Genomic DNA, 14,302 nt, shown 5'->3' with positions numbered 1-14,302 from the left:
AGGAGAGTTTCAAGTGAGTGCATCTTGAGGTTTAGACTTGGCATTGAGTAGCATTACTCTTAGTTTCTATCCCTTGTGATACCTATGGAGGTGGGTTTGTCTTTGAGCCTTGCCTAAAAAGGCACTATGGGGGTGTCAAGAGCCTTTGCCAATATCCGAAAGCCCAGGGTGACTAAGCAGACAGTCCCCTAGTGAAGCATCGCGGCTTGTCGAAAGCATGTCATCCCAGAGACAGGCATTGATCCCTTTGAATGACACCAATACTTAAGCCAATTGTTGAAATTGATCATCTTGTCTTCATATTGTGGCATCATTCTTGGTGAGGTAAGATGCTACTCATACTGGCCTGGGCTACATTCTCAGAGAGGCTCCTCTATGTCTCTTTTCATGTAGTCCACAGGAGGTATCCCTCAGGTCATTCACACCAGCATGGACAATGACCCATTCATATTTGTACTTGCCTTGGAGTGACCTGAGTTGTGTTATGTGGCGGATCCTAGCTGACAAGCAGCTCACCATGACCTTCTCCTTGTTCAGCCTGGAGAGCGGGCGTCAGTGTGCCTGGCTCATAGAGTCACCTATTACACGGTATCAGGTGTGTTGTTTAGCCTTAAGGGCTGTGACTGTTCGCCACACACTGGCTTTGTGAGCTATGTGTTGCACGTGTTTGTTTTGGGGGTAGCGTTGCTTGGGTGTCTGCTTTGAGGTTTCTGCTGCTTAGGCAGATTTTTATTTAGAGCCTCCAGTATGTTTTTGTGTGTTGTGTTTGGTTTGTTGTCGTGGTAGGTCTATGTGAGACTGGAATTGCAGTGAGTGTGGTTTCTTCTCTCCTGACTGGTTACGCCAGTACTGAGTTGAGAGAGCTTAGCCTCCAGTTTGGCTATATGGTTGCATCTCTCACATGTGTTGGAATTTGTTGGGAGGAGGAGAGGGTTGCCTGTGTACATGAGGCAGTTGTAACATTGCCTCAAGATTCCCAGATTCACCAGCTGGACCGGAGAGGAGATTGACAACTGATCTTTGGACATGCTAGAATAGTATTGGGAATTCCTTTATAATTGAAAAAAAGGGCCAATGGGGAACAAAGTACTCAAGGGGAGTTTGTGAGGGTGTAGTGCTTTTAATTTTTAGTGCTGACTTATATAATTGCTTTAGTGAGCAAGTGCCAGGCTTTAGAGTGGGAATAGGGTGTTTATTATGATTACTGGATCAGTTCTAAGGGAAAAAGTGAAGAGCAGACTTTGTGGAGCCGAGAATGGTTTAAACCCAATTAAGCGGCGCTGCCCGATGCTGCGCTATGCGCAAAATCGTGCAAAGCGGGTTTTATACAGGTGGACTTGAAAGAGCTAGAAATTGGCCCAAAACGGCCAATAGACTACCAGATTCTTGTGCTGGGAACACTCCTCCTGGGATAGATAGGCTGCTCTAAGCTCCCCACTGCCACTGGTGAACAAAGAAGCATCCCTTTATTCAAGAAAGGAAATGGGCAACACAGGAAATTTCCAAAAGTCCAGAATACAGCAAAGCCTGTATTTGGACTACTCTAGGTCAGGAAAGATGGGAAACAAGGATAATTTTTTTTTTTCTTTTTTGCAACAAACAGCAGAAAAATGAAATAAATATGTAACACAGGCTAGCGCACTTGAGTGTAGCCTCAAAAGGTAAATGCAACAAACAGGACAAACTTTAAATTACAAGCGCAAAAGCGTGCTAAAGCTGGCTTTAAAGCAGGGGGTTAGAAAGAGACAGGAAATGGCCCAAGACAGCCAATAAGCTACAGGTCACTGGGCTGGAACCACTCGTCAATGGACAGATAGGCTGCTCAGAGCACCCCACTCTCACTGGTGAACAAAGAAGCTTCCTCCTATCCAAATAAGGATATGGGCAACACAGGAACTATGACACAGCCCAGAGATCAGCAATACCTGAAGACTGGACTATTCTAGTTCAGTAAAGGTGGGAAACAAGGAATTTTTTTTTTTTTTTTTTTTTTTACAAAGTAGCAGAAATTAGGTACAGAAACACAGTAAATGCTTTAATTCGGCTAGCACACTTGAGTGTGTAGCCTACCAGTTAAACTAAGCGAAAACAAACTTTAAAAGTGCAAAAAAAATCAGAAATACAGGCAGGAATGCAATAAAACAACTTTGCAGAGCTTATTTAGGTAAAGAAACAGAGAAGTCTATATATACAGAAAAGCAGCTAAAACACTTCAGATGCAGTGCAACCTAGAGCACTTGAGTTGTAGCAATATTAAGGCAATTACAGTTATAATAAATGCTCTGAAATGTACTCTATATTTCCGAAATGTTTGAGAAGCACAGTCAGAACACAAGGAGGTTCAGGCAAAAAAAAAAAGTTTTTTTTTTTTTTGAAAGGGAAAAAGGAGAAACAGAAGGCCTTATCAAATGTTCTCTCTGTACTAGGTAGAATGAGCTAATGACACTAGACTGGGAGGAGTGTCACAGATCAGATTTACAGTAGGGGCGGGCAACTGCAAAGCCACCAAGTATAAGAGCAAGACACCAACTGGGCGGGAGGGTGGTGACAGCCTACAGCCAGTAGCACTAGAGAAAGCCACAAACAGATAAAGATTTGTAAAGATACAGAATGCTTTTAACTGCAGACAAATCAGTTACTTGTGCAGATTAGTTAATAGCAATAAAATACACTCTGACTAAAAATCAGACAATAAAAGTGCTATATATTAATTGTTAAAAACAATAATCTGTATAAATAATCAAAAAAAAACCCAGGATACTTATATATCTCAGCTAACAGCTGCGGTCAACAACTCTTATCCACTCTGCTCAGTGTGTATAGACAGAAACCCTATCAAAGTTAGGGCTTAAATACCAGAAGAACAACTTTTTTTTTACAAGAACACAAAAGAACCAGCCCCCACTCAGCAGACTATTAACACAATCTAGCCAAGTTAAAGAGAGGCTTCAGCTAGAAACAATAGCCTACAGCCAGTAGCACTAGAGAAAGCCACAAACAGATAAAGATTTGTAAAGATACAGAATGCTTTTAACTGCTGACAAATCAGTTACTTGTGCAGATTAGTTAACAGCAATAAAATACACTCCAAGATTAAAAAGCAGACAATAAAAGTGCTATATATTATTTGATAAAAAAAATAATCTGTATAAATAATCGAAAAAAAACAGGATACTTGTATATCTCAGCTAATAGCTGCGGTCAACAACTCTTATCCACTCTGCTCAGTGTGTATAGACAGAAACCCTATCAAAGTTAGGGCTTAAGTACCAGAAGAACAACTTTTTTTTTTTTACAAGAACACAAAAGAACCAGCCCCCACTCAGCAGACTATTAACACAATCTAGCCAAGTTAAAGAGAGGCTTCAGCTAGAAACAATAGCCTACAGCCAGTAGCACTAGAGAAAGCCACAAACAGATAAAGATTTGTAAAGATACAGAATGCTTTTAACTGCAGACAAATCAGTTACTTGTGCAGATTAGTTAATATCAATAAAATACACTCGAAGACTAAAAAGCAGACAATAAAAGTGCTATATATTAATTGTTAAAAACAATAATATGTATAAATCGAAAAAAAACAGGATACTTCTATATCTCAGCTAACAGCTGCGGTCAACAACTCTTATCCACTCTGCTCAGTGTGGATATATATATACATATATATATATTCTGTAGATATATATTGTATATGTATGTATATAGATATATATATATATATATATATATATATATATATTGTATATATATATATATATATATATATATATATATATATATATATATATACACACACATATATATATATATATTGTATATGTATATATATATATATATATATATATATATATATATTGTATATGTATATATATATATATATATATATATATATACACACACACACACACACACACACACACACACACATATGTATATGTATATAAATATGTATGTCTTATGGACATCAGGCGTTTTAAGCTTTGTGTTTCTGAAGTACAGCCAAAAAAATCAAGCTATGCTGTACTGACATCAGAAAAAATCCAGAATATGGCATGTGTAAAATGAGTGGGGTTGGATTTTATTGGCCAAAATGTACCCATAAAACTTAAATGTCATGGGCATTAGGGAGTCATGAAGCTGAAACACTGTTGTGTCTTTAAGGGGCCATTTGCCTACTGTGTGACAGTGAGCAAGTGTGCTGGAGCAGTTGGAAAACTGGGTTGGGCTCCTCAAGGGCCTCCTTCGATGCATGCCTAGTAACGGTTCCCTATTACATCCTCGAAGACACACTTACCCGAATACATAAACGCAGACACATCTCCATTGAACCATGTAAACAGCGATCGTCCTGAAGCGCGAAATCCGAAACGTCGAATCGTCATGGTTGGCCCTTCTGTGGTATAGCTCCGTAAGGTAAGTGTGCGATAGTTACGGGCCTTAGGGTTAGGATGCGGGTTAAGGTAAGTGCATAGATGCTAATGTATGTGAGATTTAGTGTAGGGTTAGATGTAGGGTTTTGTTACTTGTATGTGTGTGGATTATTTATTTTGTTTGGGTATAGCTTATTAAGGTAAATGTGCGATAGTTACGGACCTTAGGGTTAGGGTTAAGGTAAGTGCATAGATGGTGGTATATGCAAGATGTAGTGTAGGATTAGAAGTAGGGTTTTGGTTGGTGTATGTATGTGTTTGTTTAGTTTGTTTGGGTAGGTAGTATGTAGCGGGCGGTGGGGTGGGACAAGTATGACGATTCGAGCTTTTGAATTTTGCGGTTTAGGGCATTCACTGTATTCGCGGTTCGCGGAATATGTGTCTGCGTTTTTGTATTTGCTTATTAGGGCTTTTGAGCTTGCAATATAGACCCCTAGTAACTGCCTGTGAATCCTACATATGGCTTTTAACAGCATCTGTAGCTTTGGTAATCTACCCCCCTGATTTGAACACCAGTACACATCCCTAAAAAAATGCTGACTGGCTCCCAATTACAACTCGATCATATTCTACTTCTCCTGCACTCTTACCTTTTACAATTCTGTATCACAGCAGTTGCCTTTCACTAGTGGACAAACTACCAGTTAGATCCTCTTCATGTACCCTCTTACTTCATTAAATGATAGGGTCCTTACCATTTAAAGACCTCATTTCATCTTGGAAGTAAATTAGAAAACTTTTTTTATCAGAATCATTTCAGCTAATTGGAACCACCAGGTATCAGACATTAGAAGTGAAATGTAATATGCCATCTTCAGAACATAACTCTTAGCCCAACTAAAACAAGCACATGTCTTTGGGATGTGGGAGAAAACCAGAGCACCCGGAGGAAACCCATGCGACCACAGGGAGGACATGCAGACTCTACACAGAAGGCACCCCAGCCGAGGATCGAACCAGAGTACCTCTTGCTGTGAGGCAGCAATGCTAACCGGTGCACCACCGTGGCTGCCCTATGAATTTTATTTGAACTAAGGTATGAAAATAAAATGCAGTTTGAATAGAGTGAATTGGGAGAGTGGTATTTGTCTGATATCACCGTGTACTGTAAAGGAAATACATTTTCCTTTCTCCCTATTATTATGTGATCTTGGAGTATATATGTTTAAGTTAGTGGGGGTGCAGATGCTTTTGCTCCAATGTAGAATCACTTGTATTTGTTACGTGTCTTGGTTCAGTAATTCCATTGCTTGATAACTTTGATATAAAGAAAAAGTTAACATCATATCATAATATACTGCATTAGTGTCCATTGTATTTTATTTTGGTGATTTCTGAGAAAGGAAACACACTGTGTCTTACTTCTGCCTTATGCCAAATTTCATTTTTGTAGGCTGAAGTGAAAAAAGTTAGCACTCTAAGCTGAATGAGATGTCAACATTTGTCCCTTAACCAGATAATGCACCCAGATCACTCCTGAAGACCCCTGTGTCTTTGCCCTTCTAAAATACAGGGGGATATTCATGGATAAAATAGTTTACAAAGTGGTAATTGTGCTACCATTTGAAACAAGGTTCATTTCAACACATTGGATTTTTCAGTTCAAAAATCGCTTCAGAGTCTTGATAAACTATTTCACAGGGCAGATACGTAATGGGAAAAACTGCTAGTCTAATTCTATAATTTTAAAGTGCCTTTAGTAGTAGAACTTGTACAGAAAATATAAATACTGCATAAGACTGAATTCTTCAAGTTTAATTGTGTTTTTTCATTCCCCATTAACAGCAGTCTCACCCAGATCATGCTGATGTCTTGAAGGCAGTTACTACATTTAAGGCTCTTGCGGTATGTAATATTACATTTTCTTTGAAATATGGCCTGTATCTGAAAAATATTTGTTCCATTTGCAAACATGGTATGTAAAGAATTGAAAACTGTTGTTTGTGATCCATTCGGCAGTCATTTCTATACTGCATTTGTTTTAGTGTCCATTTAATTCCCCATTAGTGGGGGTTACCTTATGAAAAAAGTGCATTTCCGATATTCTAATTTTGCACAATGCATGTTTATTAATGTAAAACTGAATGAAATACGTTCTTCTAAATGTAGACATAATTTTCTATAACCACTTTGGTCTCGGGTGCATATTGACGAGGCACATTGGTCGCTACTCATGTGCTGTGTAGTACGTATGAATAACACAAAAAGTTGAATCTTCCAAGGTACTAATTTCAGTGGTTTACATTCCATATGTTGTACAAGTTGCCTACTATAATAATCCAGTTTAACTTCTTTTTGTACAACTGAATTTGCATGGTATGTAGCTTGTTTTGGTCTTAAATTCAAGTTTCATGTTTTAGTGCTTATTTCAGCATAAGTCATTACATTACATTACAATGAAGTAAATAATAAACTGATAATCAAATATTACTGATGTAAATAAATAAACAGAATTAAAAGCAAGAAAACAAAGTCAAGTGTCTTTGTGAATGGAGCTAAAAACCTGACTTTACAAGATGTATGAAACCGAATGAAGCACAGAAGGTAAATACTTGTTGAGATGAAATGCAGATAAATCATAAGCAACTGATATTAAGCCGTTACATAGATTAAAATCCAGATAAGATGTAAAATTGTGACCAACAGCAGCAGCAGTGATCACTAAATAATTCAACAGAGCAACAGTAGAATGAGCATGTGCTAAACTGTATATTTAAAATGGTAGTCTGCAGATGGTGATGTCAGTAAGGAGCAAATTACATTTCTAAGAACATACCAGTATGAGTTAAGGCAAGGCATGCTAAACAACAGTTATGGATGATACACTCTGAGACTCTTTAGATGTCCCTTTGGTGATGGGTAACCACAAGGTATAAATATGGACCCAAGACCAATCCAGTAATGGCAGTTAAAGACAGACAATACCAGCATTTTTATGTATGTGGTTATATCATGTGAATGGCCACTTTGCCATAGAGACACTGTGAATACAGTGATAACTCCAAACCTTCATAACATTTAAAATGCTGTCAAAAGTCCAGAAATGATGACACACACTACCGGGAATGAAATGTTTCTGATAGAAGACAAGAGAGATGTGTATATATGTTCATCCAATGTCAGAATAACCATTAAAGGGCGAACTAGGCAGACACCACTGGAAATGACAGGAAAATTAATATTGAAGCAACACCCTGGAGTGTTAAAACCTGATAATTTTCTTCCTATCTGAGGCTGGCAGAGTGTTCAGCTTAATGGGCTTCACAGGTGAAGATGACTCAGAGGTGTAGGTGCAATTACTTAAACTTAAGTAGATGGTTAAGCACAAAGGTGCAGATTGCTGAAGTTGGGCTCAGTAGACACATCCAACTTCCCAATTAAAGAATAAATCAAAAACCATAGTAAAAGAGGAAGAAATGATAGTTCGGGCATTCAGGCCAGGAAGCCCACAGCACCAATTGCTCATGGAGTTATTGCCCATGTTCTAGATGAGCCGCAAATCAGTAAGATTCCTGCTGATAGTTTATGACCACCTTAAGTTAAAAATGTTATGAATACAGTGTATGGAGCATGCTTGTATTGAAAGTGCAATGAAAGCAAATGCAATTTTTGGAACCTTGAGACTAACTTTGAGAAGTGCTTTATAAGAAGTCCAATATTGTGATACTTTGGTCTATTCCTTTCAGTCTGAGGTGTAGCAATCTTGGATTTAGTGTGTGTGTGTGTGGGTGTGTGTGTGTGTGTGTGTGTGTGTGTGTGTGTGTGTGTGTGTGTGTGTGTGTATGTATATATATATATATATATATATATATATATATATATATATATATATATATATATGTATGTGTGTGTGTGTGTATCTGGTACTTTGGACTATTCCTTTTAGTCTAAGGTGTTGCAATCTTAGATTTCGTCTGTCTGTATATATTGCTTTAGTTAACAAAATTGTGCTGCATTTATTGATTTGCTTGAGACTGCATTTCTCAGTGTCTGAATTTTGTTTTCTGTTTTATTGATCGTTAACAAAACTGTAATGCTTTTATTTATTTGCCTGATATTTCTGGTCACTGTCTAGATTCTGTTCAGCTGGTTTCATAGCGGGGGTTGGTCCACCTTCTTTTGATGCCAACCTATCCAAGGTGTGAGCACAGCTTTTTGTGTTATCTGACTCCCTGAGGCTCTTATGTTTTCCTTTATACTACTGTATAAGGAGTTATAATTCTGTGAGAAAGTATCAATATCTTAGACGCTCTTTATGGTCTAGCTGTGACTGACTCAATAGCCATTTGGATACAGAAAGCCTATAAGTATATTTTTTTGGCACTTAATCTGTTAACAGTGATAGTCAATTAAACTGTGCTGCATTTATTGATTTGCTTGAGATTGCTTTTCTCAGTGTCTGCATTTTTGTACTCACCCACCCCAGTATTGGTGCGTTCTTAAATTTGGTGGCTGTGGAATTGCCTGCCCCTGCTGTTAATTTGATTTTGGACACTCCACGCAGTCCATGTCATTTGCTTACTGTACTGAGGACAGGGTAATCATCTGGGTAGGACTCCCCCCTTGCTTCTTTGAATATGGACACTCTTCCCAGTCTTATTTCATTAGCTCATTCTGCTATGTACAGACAGAGCATTTGGGAAGGCCAACCCCCTTAGTTTCTTTATCTTGAATGATCTTCTCTTCCTTCCCTCTCCACACAAAAAAAAAGTACACCTTTTCATGTATATAAAAAAAATACACTTTTTCATTTATTTATTGCATTCCTCCTTCTTACTCTTAAGTACTGAAGTGGTTTTATGTTGCTGTATTTGTTAGCCTGATTAAATTTGTTGTTCTAACCCTCTTGGTTTTGGTTTTAGCACTTGGGCTTCAGGCCAGCTATTTTACAATAAACCCTTATCAAAACCCTATCTCCCCAAGTCCATCCGGGTTTCAGAATACTATGTCTGGACAAGTCCCATCAGTTTCTCCTGCCAGCCTGGTCGACATGGGAATACTGAGACAGTGTAGCAACTGCCTTATATTCACTGACAACCCTCTTCTCCTAGCACACAATTCTTCTACTTGCGAGAAATGCATCTATATCAGTAAACTGGATTCCATGCTCTCTCGTGCCTCAGTCAGTACCCCTGACAAAGAGGAGATTGCCAGCACAAACACCACACCACCCACATCACATTGCCAAGCACAGCACGCACCCACATATACATAGGTCCTCAATAAAAACTTACCTAAACATTAGAGACCTCCAAAACACACCCACAGACATTCCACACACAACACCAAACACATTACAGACAGCAGACAACACACCAGTGTCTCACAAACACAGCCCATAAGGCATAACAATAAACTAATACAGCCCTTAAAGCACAACATTAAACCGAACATACTAGTCATTGGCGATTGAATTGTGAGGCACACCGATGTCCCCCTCACCAGGCTCGACAAGGAGAAGATCACTGTCAGTTGTCTGTCAGGTGCCAGAATCCATCACATCACACACACACTTAAGTCTGTCCACAACAGGTACAAGTATGACTCTGTCATTGTTCATGTTGGTGTGAATGACTTGAGACATACCTCCTTGGACTATATGAAGAGAGACATGATTGAGCTGTCAGAGTATGCGTCCAAGGCAAGTATGACCCTAGCCCTAAGCAGCATCCTACCTTCACCAAGAATGATTCCACAATACCAACAAAAGTAATTGACTTCAACAATTGGCTTAGTTTCTGGTGTCATTCCAAGGGAATCCAGTATCTGTCTGCCTGGAATGACATGGTTGACAGGCCTCAGTGCTTTGGCAGAGTTGGCCTCCACTTGTCACTCCTGGGCTTCTGGATTCTGGCCAAGGCTCTTGCCTCCCCCATTGTGTCTTTTTTAGGCCGTGCCCCACAGACAAGTCTTCCAACATAAAAGATATGTCAAAAAGCAAATTGAAGGTCATGCTGCTAGGAACCGTAACCTGAAAATGCACTCACTGGAGGCTGTCCTAGCACTGGAAGATGTCGACATCTGTGCAGTCATGGAAACTTGGTTCAAGGCTGCAGAGAGCACCCCTTCCTTACCAGGGTATACCTCATTTCACACATTATGACCTCAAAATGAGGTCGGGAAGACTAAGGGTGATGGAGTTTTTATTTTCATTAGAGGCAAGCACACCTCCTGAATGGTTTGCCAGCATGATGCACTAGAACTTCTCCAGGTGCAGTTGACAATTGGCAAGACACCCATCCAAATTATAGCCAGCTATAGACCCCCCCTCCATGACTCTGAACACCCACTCCTCCTACCTGGACCTACTTGAGTGCATCATGGTACCCCCTAACACTCTGATCCTTGGTGACTTCAGCTACCCCACCATAAACTGGGTGAATGATTCCTTCTCTAATGAACTCATGCAATGATTCCTTGACTTCATCAGTTCTAACAAACTAGACCAACTTGTCTCATCCCCCACAAGGGGAGATAGCATTCTAGACTTGGTTCTCACCAACATGGGTGACTGCACCACCCCCATAGTAAGTTCTTCCCTGGTGAGATCAGAACATTAGTCTGTCTCATTCGAAGTGTCTATCCCATCCAACCCCCACCCAGCCATAACCAGGCTAAAAAACTTCTCAAAAACTGACTATAACCTTCTAAAGGAGGGTATCAGTAGCTTCACACCACCGCCCCCCTCACGGGATGCAGACAAATATGCTGAACAGTATGCCAGTGCAGTATACAAGCACCTGTACAACTGCATGGACTCAGCCATACCCAACAGAACTAAAACCTGCTCCTCAAAGCAACACAAACCTATGTGGTGGACATCCTCTATCAACAGGCTTTACAACAAAAGGAAGAAACTGTTGTCCAAGGGTAAAAAGCACAAATTCCTAACTGGAAAAACTCCCTCCTTAGCCTCAACAAGCAAATTAGATCACTAGTGAAAACCTCCAAAGCTAATTATGAATCGAAACTAGCCCCCGAAACAAAGATTAACCACATAGCCTTTTTCAGTTACGTCAGAAACCTGCATGGCAAACCCCAGGTTTGTTCCAAAGTAGTTCTTAACGGTACCACTTACACTGATCCTGTTGACTTAGCAAACTTGCTAGCAGACAGATTCAGTGCAAACCCCCCCCAGGCCCATTTGATATCCCTGATACTTGCCGTGAACCTCACATCTCCATAGATCAAGTGTTAAAGGCCCTATCCAAGGCAAAGAACACAGCTTCCATGGGACCTGATAGCATCCCAGGCTGTATTCTGCAACATCTCCACCAAGAACTAGCCTCGCCATTGAGCAGCTAATTCAACCATAGCCTAATTACAGGCTTCATTCCAGCAGAGTGGAGAACTGCCATTGTCACCCCTTTGCACAAATGTGGTGCCACTACTAACCCTGGAAACTATCACTCCATTAGCTTGATAAGTCTGATCTGCAAGGCCATGGAGCGTATTATTATAGACCTCATAAACAAGGACATAGGCAGTCTCCAAGCACTTGACCCTACACAATTCAGATTCATTAAGGGCAGATCTTGCCTGTTGAACCTGGTTGACTTTTTTAAGACCGTCAACAAGGCACTGGATGAGGGAAAGTCAGTACATGTAGCTTACCTTGACTTGGCCAAAGCCTTAGACATAATCCCCCATTCGGGCTTTATCAAAAAGCTAACAGAACTTGGCATAAATCCCTATCTCATCAGGTGGGTGGCCATCTGGCTCACTGCTAGGACCCACAAGGTCAAAATAGGTACCACTACCTCTGACAGCAGACCTGTCACTAGTGGTGTCCCCCATGGAGCTGTCCTGGGACGCCTATTGTTTGGCATCTGTTTCTCAGAAGTCCAGGCAAAGACAAAAGGCCTGTGGCTTGCCAAGTTTGCAGATGACTGTAAGTTGGGTGTTGTCATTGACTCCCCAAATGGTGTTAACATACTTCGAGGGTCGCACAGCAACAAATGACTGGTGCCAAGGTCATGGCCTTAAGTTAAATGCAAAAAAATGTATTATCATATCATTCGGCAAAAACACAGCCCCTACTGATTACCACATTAGCGGCAACCCCCTAAGCACACAACCTGTAGTGACAGACCTGGGTACACAAGTTGACAACAATCTTACATTTGACCATCATGTAGCGGCAGTGGTCAGGAAAGCCTTTTACTTGGTTCATTTCATAAGTAAAGGGATTGCATCTAGAAAAAAGAAGGTTATTACCTTTCTCTACTCCTCTGTCATTAGGTCAGTAATTGAGTACAATGTTCCATTTGGTATGTACCTGCCCAAACACATGCTCCAACTGGAAAGGCCACAGAAATATTTTACAAAAAGAATCCACCCTATGTGGACAGGCTCAAATCACTATCACTCTACTCTGTATCATACAGATAGCTCAGAGGTGATCTGTGTCTCGCCTACAAGGCAATCTCAGACCCTGCTCTACTACAGATGCTCCATATTTATTTTATTTATTTATTTTACATTTGTTGACTGGGAGAGTCCAACTGGATTACAAGTCCATTTTCAGTGGAGTCCTCGGGAGAAAAGCTCCAAGAAAATACATTTTTACAAAACTTAGTTTTAAGGACAGACTTTTGACATACAATTTCCATAGAAGAGACTTTGACGTACATATCAACTAACAGATAGGATGCATTCGTTCTCTACAATATAATATTACATTTTAGGAGATATTCCTAAGTTTTGGATTCCTGTGATAGATTTACTATCAGAGTAAAAGCAGAGAGACGTAGAATAAGGCTCCGAGAGAGCAGATGATGCTCGCTATAATTGAGAAGGATAAATTGATTTGCTATATGTCTTCACCTGGTTTTAGTTGAGAAGGATAACAAATTGATTTACAATATGTCTTCTCCTGGTTTTAGTTGCTTATGGAAAGCACAACATTGCTGGGGTACTTTTCCCTAACTCCTGGAGAGATGGGTTGAGCAGTAGATTAACAGTCCTACATGGGTACAGTACTATGATTGGGTGGCTTAGCTCATAATGTGGAACACTAACAACTTCAACTAGGAAGGTCATCTCATCAAGATCATCCTAATGAATTAATATGATTAATTTCTATCTACCATGTGACAGACTCTTTCAATGTTTTAAGACCCCAAATGATTCATAATGAGGTATATGGGCTTAGCAGAGTTACTTAAGTTAGGTGAAGTGTTCTAATGAGACATTTCTTGAACTGTGATGGGAATTTGTTGTCAGTTATGAGGGCAGGAAGGAGTTCCAGGTTTTTGCTATACAGTGGCTGTAGTCAGACTTACCAGCTTCATTGTTATATTTGGTTACTTTGAGGAGGTTTTGTGTGCTAGACCTCAAGGGCCTGGCAGTTGTATAGGGTTGGAAAAGATTTTGTAGGGCTGGGGTGTTTTCAGAATTATGTATTATTTTGTGGGTTAGTGATAGTTGATTGAGTTGAAGTAGTAGTGGTAGTTCTAGCCCATTGAGTTTTTTTAGGCATTCACAGTGATGTGTTCTGATGGGAGAGGTTGTAGCGAATTTGGCTGTCTTATTATAACAACTATCAAGTTTGTTAGGTCGGATTTGCAGAGATTTGTAAGCACGGGGGAGGCAGAAAGTAGGGTGGATAGTAGGTGAGTCCTTGCTATTGTAGTTTTGTAGTGGTCAGTGAAGAATTTTGTATTGCGATACAGTAGGCCAATCTTTTTATGTAGTTTTTTTATGGTTAAAGAAATATGTAGGTCAAATCTAAGGTGATTATCTATTTCAACCCCTAATAGTTTGGTATGATTTGTGGGGGTGATTGTGGTCTTGTTAAAGGAGGAGATGAAGAAAGAATCAGTGGGAGGTGTGGCTCTGTGGGAGCTAAAGAGTACTAGCTTTGTTTTACT

The 14,302-nt window shown here is 39.9% G+C and overlaps 1 protein-coding gene across 5 annotated transcripts in view; it reads left to right on the top strand.

Moving 5' to 3' along the window:
* ARHGEF6 (Rac/Cdc42 guanine nucleotide exchange factor 6) overlaps positions 1-14,302 on the top strand; it is a 1,746,213-nt gene that overhangs the window by 1,120,267 nt on the left and 611,644 nt on the right. For all 5 annotated transcript variants that reach the window (XM_044065305.1, XM_044065303.1, XM_044065304.1 and 2 more), the window contains one exon: positions 6,216-6,275. In XM_044065305.1, the coding sequence (XP_043921240.1) occupies positions 6,216-6,275 (60 nt within the window). The remainder of the gene's footprint in view (positions 1-6,215; positions 6,276-14,302) is intronic.

This window comes from Protopterus annectens, chromosome 3.part0, assembly GCF_019279795.1.
Source record: "Protopterus annectens isolate FY-2018-M chromosome 3.part0, PAN1.0, whole genome shotgun sequence".
Taxonomy (NCBI): domain Eukaryota; kingdom Metazoa; phylum Chordata; order Ceratodontiformes; family Protopteridae; genus Protopterus; species Protopterus annectens.
This window is presented reverse-complemented; position numbering and strand designations above follow the sequence as displayed.